Source organism: Suncus etruscus, chromosome 5, assembly GCF_024139225.1.
Source record: "Suncus etruscus isolate mSunEtr1 chromosome 5, mSunEtr1.pri.cur, whole genome shotgun sequence".
NCBI classification, from domain to species: domain Eukaryota; kingdom Metazoa; phylum Chordata; class Mammalia; order Eulipotyphla; family Soricidae; genus Suncus; species Suncus etruscus.
Window position 1 is genome coordinate 128,485,234 of NC_064852.1, and position 16,824 is coordinate 128,502,057.

Consider the following 16,824-nt stretch of genomic DNA (forward strand, 5'->3'; position numbering starts at 1 on the left):
GGGAGTGGGGTGGGAGAGGGATTACATCCAAAGATGAGAGCATTAAAACTGAGGCCAGCAGAACAAGTGCATACAAGCTTTAAATAAACATGACCGTATAAAAATCCAGACAGAAAAAGCACATAGGATCCTAAAGCCAAACAGAAAAATCCTTGGAGGACAGTGATGGCAGCCATTCATAGCAGTTTAAATCAGATGTACTCAGGGTTACTATTCAGTAGCAAACAGCCAGAACAGGAACCACTATGCAAGGAGAAATATAGGCACATTTAAATAAAGCGCAAGGATTTTACAAAATAGCTTTGATTTGAGAAAAAGACGACAACAACAACAACAACAACAGAAAAACCCTTTCTTTGTTCCCAAATAATGGTCGGAACTTGTTTTTATTAGAGAAAGATCTTGGAAACATGGATAATCCTCAAACCACACCATCAGTGTTTCTTCCTAATCACACAGAACAAGCTGCTGTTCCAGCAAAGTGATGGCAGTTGGTTCTGGTTAAAGAGTGTCTCCTTCACTCTATCTTTGGAGATAATGTTGTTCATGTGCAGGGTGGAGAATACCACCTATCTGTAGTGCTGGAGAGATTTACAAGGCAGGAACACCCTCCACATTTCCTACAGAAACATGTGTGGGAATGACTGACCTACCCGGTGCTGCTTGGTTAAGGAGTGTTGGCCACAGAGCCCACCAAACGTGGCTTTGTCTAGGTCAGAGGCAGATACTGGCTGAAGCACTGGCTTAGACTGGAAGCTGAGTTGAAACAGCTGAAAGCCACTCACACTGGAGAGGCCAATTTCCATATAATAAAGTTTGGAAGTTTGGAAGCAGCAGTAATATACAGAGAAAGGAGAATCAACACCGTTTTGTTATATTAACATAACAACTGGCATTCCTATAAATAAGGTCAATTTACTTTACTAAATACAGTTTCAGAAGTGTGTGTGTATGCGTGTGTGTGTGTGTGTGTGTGTGTGTGTTTAATATCAGAAATCCTCATTATTATACCACTAAACCTCTGAGATACTTCAAGTTAAAATCTATGTGTAATTTGTCTCCAAGACAAATCAGGTATCTCACTTAAAACAAAGTAGCCTTGTCTTATTACTCGCCTTTATAGTCTAACCAAAATTTTTTTCTTCTTTTTTTTTTGGCTTTGGGCCACACACCCAGTGATGCTCAGGGGTTATTCCTAGCTATTAACTCAGAAATCACTCCTGGCTCCAAGAACTGTTTGGGACACCCAGGATCAAACCTAGGTCCGTCCTGGGCAGCCTGTGCAAGGCAAATGCCCTACTGCTGTGCTATGGCTCTGGCCCCCCTTTTTCTTCTTTTTTTCTTTCTTTTTTTTGGTTCTAACCAAAACTTTTACAGTCATCAGGAGAAAGCTGGAGTACCTTGTGGTCCCTCAACTAGACTCTGATGCAGACATTCAATGACAGGTTTATAAACAAATATTATGTGTTTTATAGCTCCTGTGCTATAACAACTTTGCTAACTTTGAGCACTTCTGAAATTTTCATCTTTACCCTCGAAACAAACTATCTCAAAAAGCTGTAATAACAAATGCCGTTTCTAGGAGGAACTTGATTAATTTGTACTTAGTCATTTTTTTCTCTGCTTGACCTTCTAGAGACAAATGGCAGAATCAGAGTCTGGTTGTCAGAAAATGGAAAAATTATTTTCTGGATTCCTGTGACAAACATGAGAACTGCATAGTAGGTCCAGCACCCACTTTCCCAGCTAAAGGAAAGAGACCAATAGCTAACTGGTTGGAAAGAGAGGCTGGATTAAGGGGATCTAGAAAAAGGAAAAAGGTTTTCAAAGTTAGAACTACATTTACACGTGTGTTTTGGTCACTAAACAGCTTGAACGGATTCCCTGATAAAGTCTAATGAGAATTGGCCTATCCTACTAACATTTGTTCACTATCATAATTTTTAAAGAGTCACATCATGAAGCAAGGGAGATGGCAGACATTTTAAACACACAATCAGAAGTGCATAGTTGTTCAAACACTCCAACTAAATCGCTATGTAAGTCAGGAAAATCACGCTGTTTTGCTTCTAACTAGAAGCAGCTTTCACTCGTTTGGAGACTATACATCAGAGCTTCATTTATAAGTGCATTTCAACAGATCACCATAAATTGAAAAGTTCACAAAACACACAAGAATAAATTGTGAAGACCACACAGTTAAGCTAGCATTGGTAACTATTTCTTTTACATCAAATTATACAGTGCACGAGGTAAATATCGCTCACATTATGGAGGGAGATTGTTTTATTTCTATTTTTTTCCCAAAGAGATCAGATTTGTCCTGTGCGTACAACGAAGAAAACTCCAGTGACACTGAAACGACAAATGTTGTAATATGTACATCACTACCAGGTAAAAATACACACGTTCGTCATAGTCATTTTCCACAATTAAACCGGTAAGTGATTTTTCCTCTGGGGATTAAGAGTATTATAATAGTCCATCAAGATTCTTATGAACAGTCTGGTTCTCCTTCCCCTCATCCGAGTCCCCTTGAGGTGTATACTGGACTTGGTATTCTTGGAGGATTTTAAATACGTCATGGTGTCCAAAGTGTAATGCTTCATCCATGGGCGTGTTATTCCACCTAAACAAGGAACACAGGGTGAAGTGGACCATTTGCTGGCATTTATACAAAGATGATCACCTGGTGTTTCTAGATTTTCAAATGCTAGATTAATGGCCATTCCAGTTTAGCTAGTTTAACAGTATTACAACTAATGGAAGCAATAAAAAAATGGATTTATAATTCACAATGGTCTCAGACCATTTGGAATTGATGGAAAGATCTTGGTCTAGGGGGCTGGGCGGTGGCGCTGAAGGTAAGGCGCCTGCCTTGCCTGCGCTAGCCTTGGACGGACCGCGGTTCGATCCCCCGGTGTCCCATATGGTCCCCCAAGCCAGGAGCGACTTCTGAGCACATAGCCAGGAGTAACCCCTGAGCGTTACCGGGTGTGGCCCAAACCCCCCCCCCAAAAAAAAACAAAAAAAAAAACAAAAGGAAAGATCTTGGTCTTGCAGCTAAGTGCTTCTGGGAGAGTTCTAGCATTGACAGATAAAACAGTCTCTCAGGTAGGTCATTTGCCTTGCAAGCAGCCGATCTGCATTCAATCACTGACATCGCATATGATCCCCTAAGTCTGCCAGAAGTGATTTCTGAACACAGAGCCTGAAGTAATCCCTGAACACTGCCAAGTGTGGCCCCAAAACATAAAACAAAACAAAAAGCAGTCTCTCAAAAAAAAAAAAAAAAAAAAACAAAAAAAAACTAAAGAAAAGAAAAAAGAAACCAAAACAAAAAAAAAGTCTCTCTAGAAAGTTGGAGCAATAAGCCAGCAAGTAGACCATTAGTCTTGTATGTGCTGACCTGAACCCCACATATGATTTCCAAGCTCACCAGGAGTGGTTTCTGAATAGAGAACCAGGAGTAAACCCTGAGTACCTCCAGGTATGGCCTAGAAACAGACAAGCCCTCTAGTATTCCTGACTATTAAGTTCATTAAAAATCTAAAGGGTTGGGCCCAGAGAGATAGCACAGTGGCTTTTGCCTTGCAAGCAGCCGATCCAGGACCAAAGGTGGTTGGTTCGAATCCCGGTGTCCCATATGGTCCCCCATGCCTGCCAGGAGCTATTTCTGAGCAGACAGCCAGGAGTAACCCCTGAGCACCACTGGGTGTGACCCCCCCAAAAAAAAAAATCTAAAGGGTCTACGGGCTTGAGCAGCACTTGCTTTACATCCCCAGGTTCCATCCCCAGCACCTCATAAGGTACCAGGGTATTGCCAAGAGTAACCTTTGAGCACCGCTTGGTATGACTCCCCCACCAAAAAAAAAAAGTTCTAAGGATCTCTTTGAATGAAATGTCAACGAGAGTGTAGGTAGATTTTGGAGAGAAAATTTCTATTACTGTCAATTCAAAATCACATTAAATCTCAGAAACTTGACATAACCGTCACCTCAGAGAGCTGCGGCATGCCCTAAAGGAGTCACACCAGCCACTGAGGACCTGACATTTCATCTCCAGTAAGGAAAGTTGTCCAGGGGCTAATCAGGCAATGACATAACTGGAAAAACTATGCTTCTTTCCTATAAGTGGGTTTTGGGGGCGGTGCTATTTGAGTACTACAGATAAAGGCTGAAGAAAATAAGAAATGTAAGATGGTCTGGGAGAGAGTACCAGGGTCCCTGGAACCATGTGCTCCCCCAGCCCTAGTGTCAATAGATATACCACTGGCAGCCTGAGTGGCACCATGTCTCTGGGCCTTTGCATACAACTGGGACATGGATGGCAGCAGACAGTCACTGGGACCCTGGCCACCTAAGCAGACAGGAAGCTGACATCAGAAAAGTATTGTTTTAACATCAGAAATAAGGTGCTCAAGCAGTGGTTAAATGAGCTGCTTAGCCTTTTGTAAGAGAAAACAGACAACTCTGAAACTCAACCCCAGAAAATGAGAGCCAGATCCTTTGCATCATTTACAAGCTTCTAGGTCTGTCTTCTCTCCCAGCTCTCTCTGCTCTCAGGACTTAACTTCTCCAAGGCTCATGCCCTGGTCCCAGCCTGCACCTCTTTAAACACTTAGCTGGTCCTCTTTCATTCCTTCCCCCAGCCCCATCCTGAATCATTGAACTACTTCTTCTTCTTTTTTGTTTTTCTTTTTTGTTTTTGTTTTCGAGTCACACCTAGCAGCGTTCAGGGGTTACTCCTGGCTCTACACACAGAAATTGCTCCTGGCAGGCTCGGAGAACAATATAGGATGCCAGGATTCAAACCACCGTCCTTCTGCATGTAAGGCAAATGCATTACCTCCATGCCATCTCTCTGGCCCATCATTGAACTTCTTAATGGGGTCACCTTATGGAACTGAAAGGCTTTTAACTAATCTAATTTGGAAAAAAAAAACATTTATTTTTAAAAATCAGGTAAGTAACTATTATTTCCTCCATCCCCATCCCAAATTAGGTTCCTTTAACTTTATATTAGCTTTCATTCATTCAGTCCGGAAGTCAACTGTCACTACACTATGTTGCTTGGGCAAACTTCAGCCATGAGTAGTTCAGAATTATCTGGCTCTTTGGAGAATCTAAACATTAACTGAAGATACCAGCTTTGCAATTATGGTTCTGTGAAAAATGTGAAAGATCAGCTCTATAAGAAGACACTAAATTCACTCAAGCCTTTTTTTTATAACTTGAGGTGACACATATTCTATGAAACAGCAAAGAGTCTTGGGTCTAGTTCATAATCTAGACTAATTGAGTAAAACAGTTACTAGGTTCCTTCTACTTCTACATTAAAGAGTGCAATTTAGGACAAAAACTAAACCATTTCAATTCTTGAATATACACAGCACAGTTAACATTTCCAATATGTGACATGGTATTCTGGTTGCAATTATAAACATGAGGTGTACATGTGGGCAAGGTGGGGTGGGGGCTGGTAGGGGTGGATGCATCAGTTCCCTGCTCTAGAAAGAGCTGGATGGGCAATACATTTGGGGATAAAAGGGAGGACTCTCTCCCTTATATGAGGTTTCAGATTGCCAGGAAAGGTCTTTTTAATTATGTTTCTTAACAATTTTAGGACTAAAATTGGATAACCAAAGTAGTACAATGCTTATAAAATCAAAGTGCTACTATATTAAGAATTATTTTTGTCAGACACTGAACCAGCATTTTCTGCATTTCTTGCAAGCTGAAATAAAACCTAACCTGCTCATTAAACAATAAACTTTATTAAACGGATCTAATAAGGTAGAGAAGAGTCAGTGTGTCACAAAGAGTCTTCACATATCCAAAAGGGTTTTTCCTTGCTAGTCTTCTGAACCTTTATATGTCATTATTCTGACTCATCCATTTATATAACTCCAATTACATAACTGGTTATATAACATGCAAGTACACGCAAACATGGAACTAGGCACATCAACTGGATCCTCCCTCCAGACTAGCCATGTGGGAAGCACAATTTACTGAAAGGTGAGTAGCAGGGGACCGGGATGGAGAAGAGAATCACAGAGCACGTTTCAGGCAACTCTCACTTCACAGGTAAAGTGCCCTTTTCTCCCTTACTGCCTACAAATATCTCTTCCCAAAAACAATTAGAACTTGGCCTCCAAAACCTTTGAACACCAATACCACCCAAATCTCTAGACCTTTGGGAATCTCTGTTTGTTTTGTCTACAGGTTTACAACAGTGATGATACATTTTTATTAGGCCTCTTTGTAGGGGAAAGCACCCTGAAGACAGTTATTTGATTAATTTTTTCCTTACAAACAAATGTTTTCTTTCTATTGTATATCAAATGTCTGACTGACCTAAAAAATATGGAATATTTCTTATATTTGAAATCAGGAATGAACTAGAGGCTGATTTAGTATGTAGGAACCAGGTTACTTAGGTTTTGCCCTGTGAGACACAGTAAAAGGCTGAAAAATGTCTCCTGGGGCTACAAAGATATTACTGCAGGAGAAGTGCCTGCCTTATATTGCCTTGTATGGACCCAGGTTCGATCCCCTGCGTCACATCCCCGAGCAACACCTGGCGTTAGCTCTGAGCACTACCTGATGTAGCCCCAAACCAAAAATAAATGAAAAAGTAGAAACATGTCTCCAATACACAGGGTAACTAAATTATCTCAGCCCAATACACTGAAATGCTGACTGGCACTTCTATTTTAGAAGGGAATGAACGTGCTCACCTGTCCTTGGGGAAAGGATTGACTTTGCAGGCTTCCAGCAAAAATTTAACGACTTCAACATGACCTACATCCAAAACAAAAGCAGAGTTTAGTACCGGGTGGAAAGGAAGCCCCAAACTGCCTAGATGTGCGGTTCCTGCATTACCTTCTGCTGCAGCCACGTGGAGCGCTGTTCTAGAGTCATAGTCCCGCTGTTCCATGTCCATGGCCGACAAAGCGAATCTGAAAATGTGTCGACATTTTAATTAAGTCAGCCTGTAACAATGATCATGAGTTTAGTGGTCCTATGAGACAGATGTCACCTTCATTGGGATCACTTGTGGGACCATCCAGAGAAGACAGTGTCCTGGATTCATTCATGTCTCTTCATCTCACACCCTCATTTTGCTCTCACATAGAGCACGCTCAAATCTCAGAAATCTGGGCACAGTTAGGCCAAGGTCTGTATCTTAGGAGGGCAAGAAATTAACCACTAGGGTGAAATGCTTTTCTAAGACTCTTTAACATGTCAGCAGTGCCATTTACAAGCACTAATTCAATTTTATTTTTTAATCATAAAGTAGATTTTAAAATTAAGGTAATTACTATATAACAGTGTAAGCTGAAGATATATTAATGCTATTTATTGAGCTGGGGGTCTGGGCCACAAGCCGCAGTATTGAAGGTCCCTCCTGGCAGTGTATAGTCCAGGAGACTAGACAGTGCCAGAGATTAAACCAGGGTCAGCAGCAGGCATAGCAAATACCTTGCCCCCCATGGTCTCTCTGTGACCCTAACCTGATCCATTTTTAGATTATTTTATGATTGACATCTTTTATGAGCTAAGAAACACCTCCATCACTGTGAGAACAATTCGGATCTAGTATCTTATTAACTCACCTTTATAACATTATTGTTAATACAAATACCAATTGGACATTAGAACTAGTAGAAGTTACACTGGAGAGGAGGCTCAGTGGTGAGAAAGTGCTTATCCCCAGAAATAAAGAATTCAGCATACACACATTTCCCTCTTCCAGCTCAATTGCAACTCAATACAAGAAATCAGTTCAGCAGGCAGCCCTACAGTCATTTTATGACAGGTAAGCCTTAAAAAAATGTACTTAAAAAAAAGGAGCCAGAAATTACTTCATAAACCTCTAGAGAGCACACGCAAACCCGCCCTTTCACATACCGACGAAGGGCAGAAACATCTCCGGTATAAGCAGCAAACAGAAGGTTTATCACTGACTTTACCTGTGAAGAAAAGAAAGTTCAGGCATCCACAGGGGGAAAACCAATAAACAGAATAAACTTCTGTTATGAGGAAGAAAGTCTCACATGCTCTGAACACTTCACGTGGGTTGCATAAAAAAGAGTTACTACGAGTACACTTTGTTAGCAAAAAGTTTATACAGGAGCCACATTTAGAATCTTGTTCAAATGATTTAGAACCTTGTTTATGTAGAATGTCTCATACTGTGAACAGATGCCTTTAAACTAGTAAAATGTACACCCATCACTGCAAAACATCAGATGGTTCTATATATCTAATCCCTGCCTACAGTCTGTCTTCACCAATCAATAATCGCTGATGTCTTTGGAAATCATGAAGGACAAGTATCAACCAGATCAAATGGTTTGGAGTGAAAGTAGAGCAGGTAGGGTATTTGCCTTATGCACGGCCAACCCATGTTGGATCCCGGCATCCCCTATAATCCTCTGAGTATTGACAGGAGTAATTCCTGAGTGCAGAGCTAGGGATAAACCCTGAGCATTTCTAGGTGTGGCCCCCCCCAAACCAAAACCAAACCAACACAATCAGATCAAACATAAGAACAGACTCCCTTCGTGGATATGCAGGTCACTCCATAGATGGCAGGGACAGAAGCAAAGCCAGAGCTGGTGGCACAGGCCCTGCTCTAATACTGGGGGAGACAGCAGCAATCAAGTCAGGGTCATATGAAGTAATAACTCTGTGACCTAAGAAGTGTATATTCTTCTCAAAGTTATACACCTTCTTGTCCTTGTAATTCATGGTACGATGAAGGAAGGTATCTTTTTAAGCCACTGAACTTTGCTGTGTTCATAATGGCTGGCCTACCCTTTTGTTGAAAAAGTCAAACTATCGGAAACGGTTTGTAAATACTTCACAAATGTTCACTGTTGTTGTAGACTTTGCAGCTGCAATTTTCTTCCGGATAAACCAACTGATAGGGGACATACAAGTGGAACAAAAAGGGGCAGAAAGATTTGAAAGTGGCCCAGCTATACTTTCACAGTCACAATCCAGAGAGGAGTTTTCAAGACTGAAATCAGAAACTGGCCTTACACTAGGGCTTTCTTTTCCCACCACCTCCAAACTTGTAAATCACTCTGGAACTAACCACACCAAGGTGCTCTAACTCAGTATTTGCAGTTTTCTGCAGATATCAGTCTATATCACTCCTCTCCATCAAAAAGTCCTTAGACCATTAGCTTCCTTTCTGCTACTCCAGCTCCTGACTATTCGTTTCTGACTAGAGGCAGTCCACAGATAGAAAGAAGTTGAAGTTCTGCTCTAGTTTTAAGCTTTTCCTGACTGTAAGTCCAGAACATACAAAGCTAACAGAATCACCCACAATGTGGTTCCATGCATGCATGTCTGCATATGAGGAAATGCCCCAATTTTAATCCTATATCAACACCTCAATTTTAGGGAAAAATCTTTGAAAAAATCCTCAGGTGATTCCAACAAATCCTATTCTGGCTTAAAACCCACTGCCCCACATGACCATGCTCTCTCTCATAATTGGGGTCCTCAGTTCCTCTGTACTCTTGGACCCACAGGAAGCTGTAGAATTCTGATGGGCTATTACAAGGAACTCTCTGTGTTTTCATTTTTTAAATTTATTTTTGTTTTGGGGCCACACCTGGGCTCTGCACTCAGAAATTATTCCAGGCAGGCTCAGGGGACCATATGGGATTCTGGGAATTGAACAGGGATGGATGTGTGCAAGGCAAACGCCTTATCTACTCTACTTGAGATGCTGGGGATTAAACCCAGGTCTGCCGTGTACAAGGCAAATGCCCTCCACTGTACTATCGCTCTGGCCTCATGTTTTCCATTTTTAAGCTGGGTTCCTTTCACACTTCAGGAATTTGAGAACAGAAGTCTGGGAACTGATGATCCTGACCACAGATAATTGCTTGATAATACCAATTCTTTCCAACCCAGCAAACATGAATGCAGAATCTGTTTTTCCTTATTCTGGGTTTCACTTCTTTACTACTGACTTCTTCAAACTCACACCTTCAATTTCCAGAACTTATTTCCTCCCTTGACTGGTTCCCTTATTACAGACACTTAATACAGACCCAAATTGATATATTTTGAAAGACTGACAGACAGCCTGTTGGTAACCTTCCTTCAATGTATCATTTCTGCAAGTAATTTGTGTTGTCAGTTCTCTGAAATTTTTTGAAAATTTGTTTCACACTATCATGTCTCCATTGTAAGTTTGATTTATGGAGTCATCAAACTCAGTCCTGATTCATTTTGACATTTCCAACACATCCCCGCCCTATCCCTTAGCTTCCTCCCCCCCCCAACCTTGTCTCAAAGCGGGGGGAATATATATATATATATATATATATATATATATATATATATATATGTGGTGACTTTTCCTTTTGGCTGCTTTGCAGTCATTTTCCGGTTCCCAGCCTGAAACCCCAAAGGCGCCTCCCTTGCTTCCTGCTATTTTTCTCAAAGGCCTCACGCACACCAACAGGCACAAAACTTCACCTGGTGGTGTAGTCTTTTCTCCAAAACATTAACTGCAGCTCTACTTACTAGCACTGTTCACTCTGTTCAAACAAAAACAGCAAACCTCTTAGCAAACTCTGGTGGCTCCCCGCCTACCCCCCAAAATTTAGCTTCAACTGACCTTGCTCATAGAGGCCTGACATTGCCTCTAACATGTTAAACATCTTGAGAATGCACCAAAATAAACTTGATTTTTACTGCCTTTTCCCCTCAGCCCAATTTTCTTCTTCCTAGTCTCATATCTGGGATGACACATTCACACAATTGCTATATTTGACTACACATATTGAGTCAAATAAATAAATAAAGTACAACCCAAGTAGAGGTATACATTGTGGTCCTCTCAGCCATCTAGGGAATCCAGGACCCCAGTGCATATATATGGGAGGTTACAGCATGCTGAGAGGTTCATGCCAACGCAACCTATCAATCAATCCTGGAGCATTCCTTGTTTTTCTCACAACCCATATCAGCTCCTTGACAAGTCCTCTTTGCTCTCCCTCCAAAGTCTAGTTGAGATCCTGGTTATTGCTGTGGTAAGCTCCACGTCACCACTTTCTCTCGACAAAAACCAGCAAGAGCCTCTTAACTGTTCCTCTGACTTACCAACCCTGCCTCCTCAGATATCTTCTGAACACACTCCAGTGGCCTTACATACAGCATTCAGGACAGTAAACACTGCTCCCTGGGCTGCTGGGTCTCAGTTCCTAGTCTATCCCTCACAGCAGTCACTCTATTCTGGCCAAGTCTTGCTGGGCTCTAGGCTCTTGGGCAACAGCTGCTATTGTCAGCAATACCCTTTCTTCAGGCAGTAAGGATCCCCCTGCCCAGCTTCTTTCAGGTTTCTCTCCCAAATAGGATCAGATACTGTAGTACACTGGTCCTTTGCATCATTCTTTTACCCCAATGCTCATCCTCTTTAGAGTATATCATCATCTGGCATCTCACAAACATCTCTTGCCTTTCCATTCTAAACAGATATCCTCATAGGCAGAGACCTGGTCTTTTCTTCCCCACTTCTCTCCCCATGTTCTAGCACATTTAACTAATACATGTTAATTTAGATCACAGAACATTGTAGTATCTCCATTTTTATTTATTTATTTATTTATTTATTTATTTATTTATTTATTTGGTTTTTGGGCCACACCCGGTGGTGCTCAGGGGTTATTCCTGGCTGTCTGCTCAGAAATAGCCCCTGGCAGGCACGGGGGGACCATATGGGACACCGGGATTCGAACCAACCACCTTTGGTCCTGGATCGGCTGCTTGCAAGGCAAATGCCGCTGTGCTATCTCTCCGGGCCTGTATCTCCATTTTTAAATGGGTTGGCCACCTATTCTCTCCAAAACACCACATTTATGACCATTTACAGATTAGATTGTTCTCCCCGATAATCTTCCAGCCTCTCAAGCTTCCCCACATCCTTCAAAACATCTCAAAATACTGCTCTTATCACTGTAAAGATGTCTCAGCCAAAGTATAAAATAAGCAATCCCAATCGTTCCTGATAAAATATCTAAACTCTTTAACCTTGCAGTGAGATTCTCCAGTCTACAAAGTTCCTTCTCTGCCAAAACAGAGCAAACTGGGGTTTACTACCATGTTTTTGTCCTTGATATCTCTGCTCCTTTCTTTACCTTTGGGAACATCCAGAGTCCTAGTCAAACTCATCCTTTCCACAAAACTCTTAAAAGTCTCTCCTCTCCACCACACATTCCTCTTCAACAAGTGTTGCCCATATTATTTCGTGCCAGATACCCACAAACATCCACATACTGACACCATGTGCCATGAAGTCAATTAAATGCCATGGGGCTGGAGAGATAGCATGGAGGTAAGGGGTTTGCCTTTCATGCAGAAGGTCATCGGTTTGAATCCGGCATACCATATGGTCCCCCGAGCCTACCAGGAGTGATTTCTGAGCATAGAGCCAGGAGTAACTCCTGAGCGCTGCCAGGTGTGACCCAAAAACAAAACAAAACAAAACAAAAAATTCCTTAACCCCTGCTACAACTCATACTGGCCCTTGTGTTCCTAAGCCAGTTGGCTATATTTATGACTTGAAACCATCCTTTCTCCACCTATCCACTTCTCAGTGAGGTGCTAATCATAAAGCTGTACATGGATGTCTTAAATCAGAACCCACCCCCCATACTTGTTCCTACCTAGCCTATGGCACTCCACCCCAACCAAATGATTTATTTGCCTCTGTATCTTTTTTCCACTGTGAGGACACTTCCAGCAGTGCTCAGCTTACTTCTGGTTCTGCTCTCCAGGATCACTCTGGATAGGCTTGAGGGAGGACATATGGGGTGTCAGGGATTGAACAAGGGTCAAATGCATGCAAGGCAAATGCCCTACCCTCTTTACTATGGTGCTGGACCTGGTTGCTTATGTATCTTATTATCTCACTGTTCAAGAGAAACCCATAGTTCTGACATGCACACCATTAATATAGTATATTCTTTAAAGTATTAGTCCATCTAAACAAAAGAACCTCGGCTTATTTCAGTGAACACATGTATGTGAACCACAAGTCTTTTATAAAGTTCTGCGAGAGTATGAATTGGGTAAGGTACTGGCATATGGCTGACTTGGGTTCAATTCCTGGTGCTGCATATGGTCCCTTGAGCCTCTCTGAGGTGATCCCTGAATTGACAGCCATGTGTACCTCTTTTTGGTATCACTGAGGGCCAAAGAGATGATACAAGACTTAAGGCATTTGTCTTGCACTGAACCAACCCTGGTTTGATTCCTGGCACTACCTATGCATATCAAGCACTGTTAGGAGTGATCCTTGCAAACAACTGAATGTTTCTCACCTGTCTTCTCCATAAAAAGAAAGGTAACATTTCCTATTTTCCTTGTGAAAATACAAGGCTAGCTGCAGAACTGGGTCAGCCCATTCCCAAGAGAGGTGGTGATTGCAAGATGAGTGGCATTCACTCTATATAAGAAATTACCAGGAGGCAGCACAGTTCAAGAACATATATGGAGTTGACATATGTCTCTACTAAAGCAAACAGCCACCTATAAAATTTTAAGGTCCTCATAAATCAAGAACTGAGTGACTGGCAGAATGCCAAGAAAGAAGATGAAAGCAATGAAGAGTCTGGAGAAAGTGCGTGGGTGTTCATTGAATGAGTTAAGCATTCCTTCCTTCATAGAGGGAGTGCTCACTTCCTGGTCTGCTGCAAGAGTTCCACATATATTCCCAATAGAACTGACTCCCCGGAGTGACTCCGTGGCATAGCAAAGTGAAGAGAACATCCTACTTTCTGCAAATCCAGATGTGCTGACCACGGAGCACTCTGCTTCCTAATCCTTCAATGAATACTTGAGTTCTATTTCGTTAAAAATAGCCTCTGATGGGCCAGAGCTATAGCACAGTGGCAGGGCGTTTGCCTTACACCAGGCTGGCCTAAGGCAGACTCCGGGACCCCATATGGTTCCCCCAGCCAGAAGCGATTTCTGAGTGCATAGCCAGGAATAACTCCTGAGCGTCACAGGGTGTGGTCCAAAAACCAAAAAATAAAAAGCCTCTGATAAGGTGTGGCCCAGATTCAAAAAATAAGCAGTTAACAGTAACTGCCAGAGGCAGGGAAACTGTTTTGATGAATCATTTCTCAGAGCAAACAAGAGCATACACAGAACAGTCACCACAATATAACCTAAAGGCTTGTATGCTTAAAGCCTGCGCTCTTCTGTGGTAACAAAAAAAAAAAAAAAGAAAGAAAGAAAAGAATAAAACAAAAATCTTCACTTGGACAAATGGCCACTTAAATTTAAACAATGGAATATTAATAGTTTTCCTTTCATAGTGTAGATTTTTCAGTACTACCTGCATTTGTTTTAGCAAATCTTTGGAAGAAACTTCCAAAATCAGATAGCTTTACCTTAGACAACAGAACAAAAAATGTTATAAAGAGTTCTCACGAGTTCATTTAATACTGTTATGCTTGCATATAAAAATCTCACATTTTTTCCTAAAATAGCCAGAAGTGGGAATTCTATCAATCTTACAAGTATAAAATATGACATTGCTAACTTTTCAATACTGTAATTCTTCTATTCATTTTAAACTTATTTAAAAGTTGAATGTGAAAAAAAATTGAATGTGACTTTTGTTCTTCCAATTGCCCTAATTTTGTACTCATACAAAACATTTGTTATGTAATACTATTCCTTTATACTTATATACTGAGCACCCTTGAAAAATAAACAACTGTTAAATTTAAACTTTGCTTTAAATACACAGTGCTTATATAATCTAAGTAAAGATATTTGTATTAATGTCAGTGAGGTTAAAGCCCTTGGGCTCAAACTCATACAACATAAAATAATGAAGTAGCTGAGATATATTCCCAATTATGCCTAAGCAGACCACTGCACACTTTACAAAGTGGCTGAAGAAATTATATAGAGGGTAAAATTCTTGGGTTGCATGACCCTGACTGGGATTTTGATCCTTGAGCACCAAGCCATTGTAAGTACTAAGAACAGCTGGGTGTGGTACCAAAACTAAAAAAAGTAAAAAAAAAAAAAAAAACTGTATAAAAACCTTTCAAGTGTCCTGAGTTGATCTGCTACCCAAGGGGCAGAGAAGTAATAAACTTTAGATCGAACTCAGAAAGATCCTGTGCGGAAGGAAGGACAGAAGGAAGGAAGGGAGGGAGGGAAGGAGGGACATGTAAAGAGAGGAGATGGAAAGGAAAATTGATTTACGACTTTACACCTTCACTCCCAAGGATTTTATTTCCAACTCTATTATCAAATGCAAAATGTGTGCTTTCCTTTTTTTTTTTTTTTTTGCTCATTAGTTTCTGTCTTCACACAAAGCCTAATTCAGCCCATTTGGAAAGGCTTTAATAAAAAAATAAAAGCCTTTTGAAAAACCAGCCTTTTGTTCCTACCACTTCCAGTATGACGTAAAACTGTGCTCTTGTTTCCATCTCATTGCAGTATCTGTTGTCGTAGCACGGATACTCTTCTTCATCTTTTAAATAAACCATCATCACTCCAGATACGATTTTGTTTTAAAAGCTACATACCAACTTAGCCTTATATAATCTTGAAACAAAAATGTTTTCACCCTTCTTTCATAAATTTTGTCCTAAGGTCTGATTAAAATACACAAACCTATTATAAAATAGCTAAGCACAAGTCAAACTGCCAGCAAATGTAAATTATCACTTGCTGACAATCTAGAAAATAAATCTAAAATCTATGTATGTCATCCAAGACATTTCCTCTTTTTCTTACCACAAAGCTTACTGACTATTCAGATGTATATGCACAGCCCAAGTGGAGTGCTTTTATGATTAAACCCATTGAGTATGTTGTCACATGCTTCACTGAAGCTTCCCCATGACTAAGAGAGAGGGCCAGACCGGTAGTACAACAGTCAGGGTGCTTGCCTTGCCTAGAGGCCAACCTAGATCTGAGTACAGAGTCAGGAGTAAGCCTTGAGCACTATAAGAAGTAAAACCAAAATAAACCAATAGATATTATAGAGACAAAATGAATCCAGACCAACATACTCTGAAAGTTAGGAACTATCCGTTATGATAATAGAAGTTTGGCAGTTTTATGGCCATCTTTCCAAATTTTATGTCAGCTCAGGAGGCTCAATGAGAGAATTTTGTTTTGGGCCACACCGCTAATCCAGGGGTTACACCTGGCTGCATTCATAAAACTCCTACCTTAATGTCTAGACCAGGGGTCCTCAAACTTTTTAAACAGGGGGCCAGTTCACTGTCCCTCAGACCATTGGAGGGTCTGACTATAGTAAAATCAAAACTCATGAACGAATTCTTATGCACTCTGCATATATCTTATTTTGCAATGAAGAAACAAAACAGATACAAATACAATATGTGGCCCGCGGGCCATAGTTTGAGGACCACTGGTCTAGACTTTCTCTACAGCCCTATTCCATTTATTCTTTTTTTTTTAATCTTTTATTTATTTATTTAATTTATTTACTTATTTTTGGTTTTTGGGTCACACCTGGCAGCGCTCAGGGGTTACTCCTAGCTCTACACTCAGAAATCGCTCCTGGCAGGCACGTGGGACCATATGGGATGCCGGGATTCGAAACACTGTCCTTCTGCATGCAAGGCAAACACCTTACCTCCATGCTATCTCTCTGGCCCCTTGAATATAAATCTTTAAGTACCATGATTACAAGCATGTTTGTAGTTGGGTTTCTCCATTTATTCTTTTTTTTTTTTTTTTTTTTGGTTTTTGGGCCACACCCATTGGTGCTCAGGGGTTACTCCTGGCTGTTTGC

General features: G+C 41.0%; 1 protein-coding gene across 1 annotated transcript in view; it reads right to left on the bottom strand.

Moving 5' to 3' along the window:
• Positions 1-384: 384 nt before the first annotated feature.
• GLS (glutaminase) overlaps positions 385-16,824 on the bottom strand; it is a 94,540-nt gene continuing 78,100 nt past the window's right edge. The window contains exons 15-18 of the mRNA XM_049773201.1: positions 7,917-7,978; positions 6,888-6,964; positions 6,743-6,806; positions 385-2,629 (exon numbers count right to left, since the gene is read on the bottom strand). Coding sequence (XP_049629158.1) covers positions 2,473-2,629; positions 6,743-6,806; positions 6,888-6,964; positions 7,917-7,978 — 360 coding nt within the window. The 3' untranslated portion in view covers positions 385-2,472. The remainder of the gene's footprint in view (positions 2,630-6,742; positions 6,807-6,887; positions 6,965-7,916; positions 7,979-16,824) is intronic.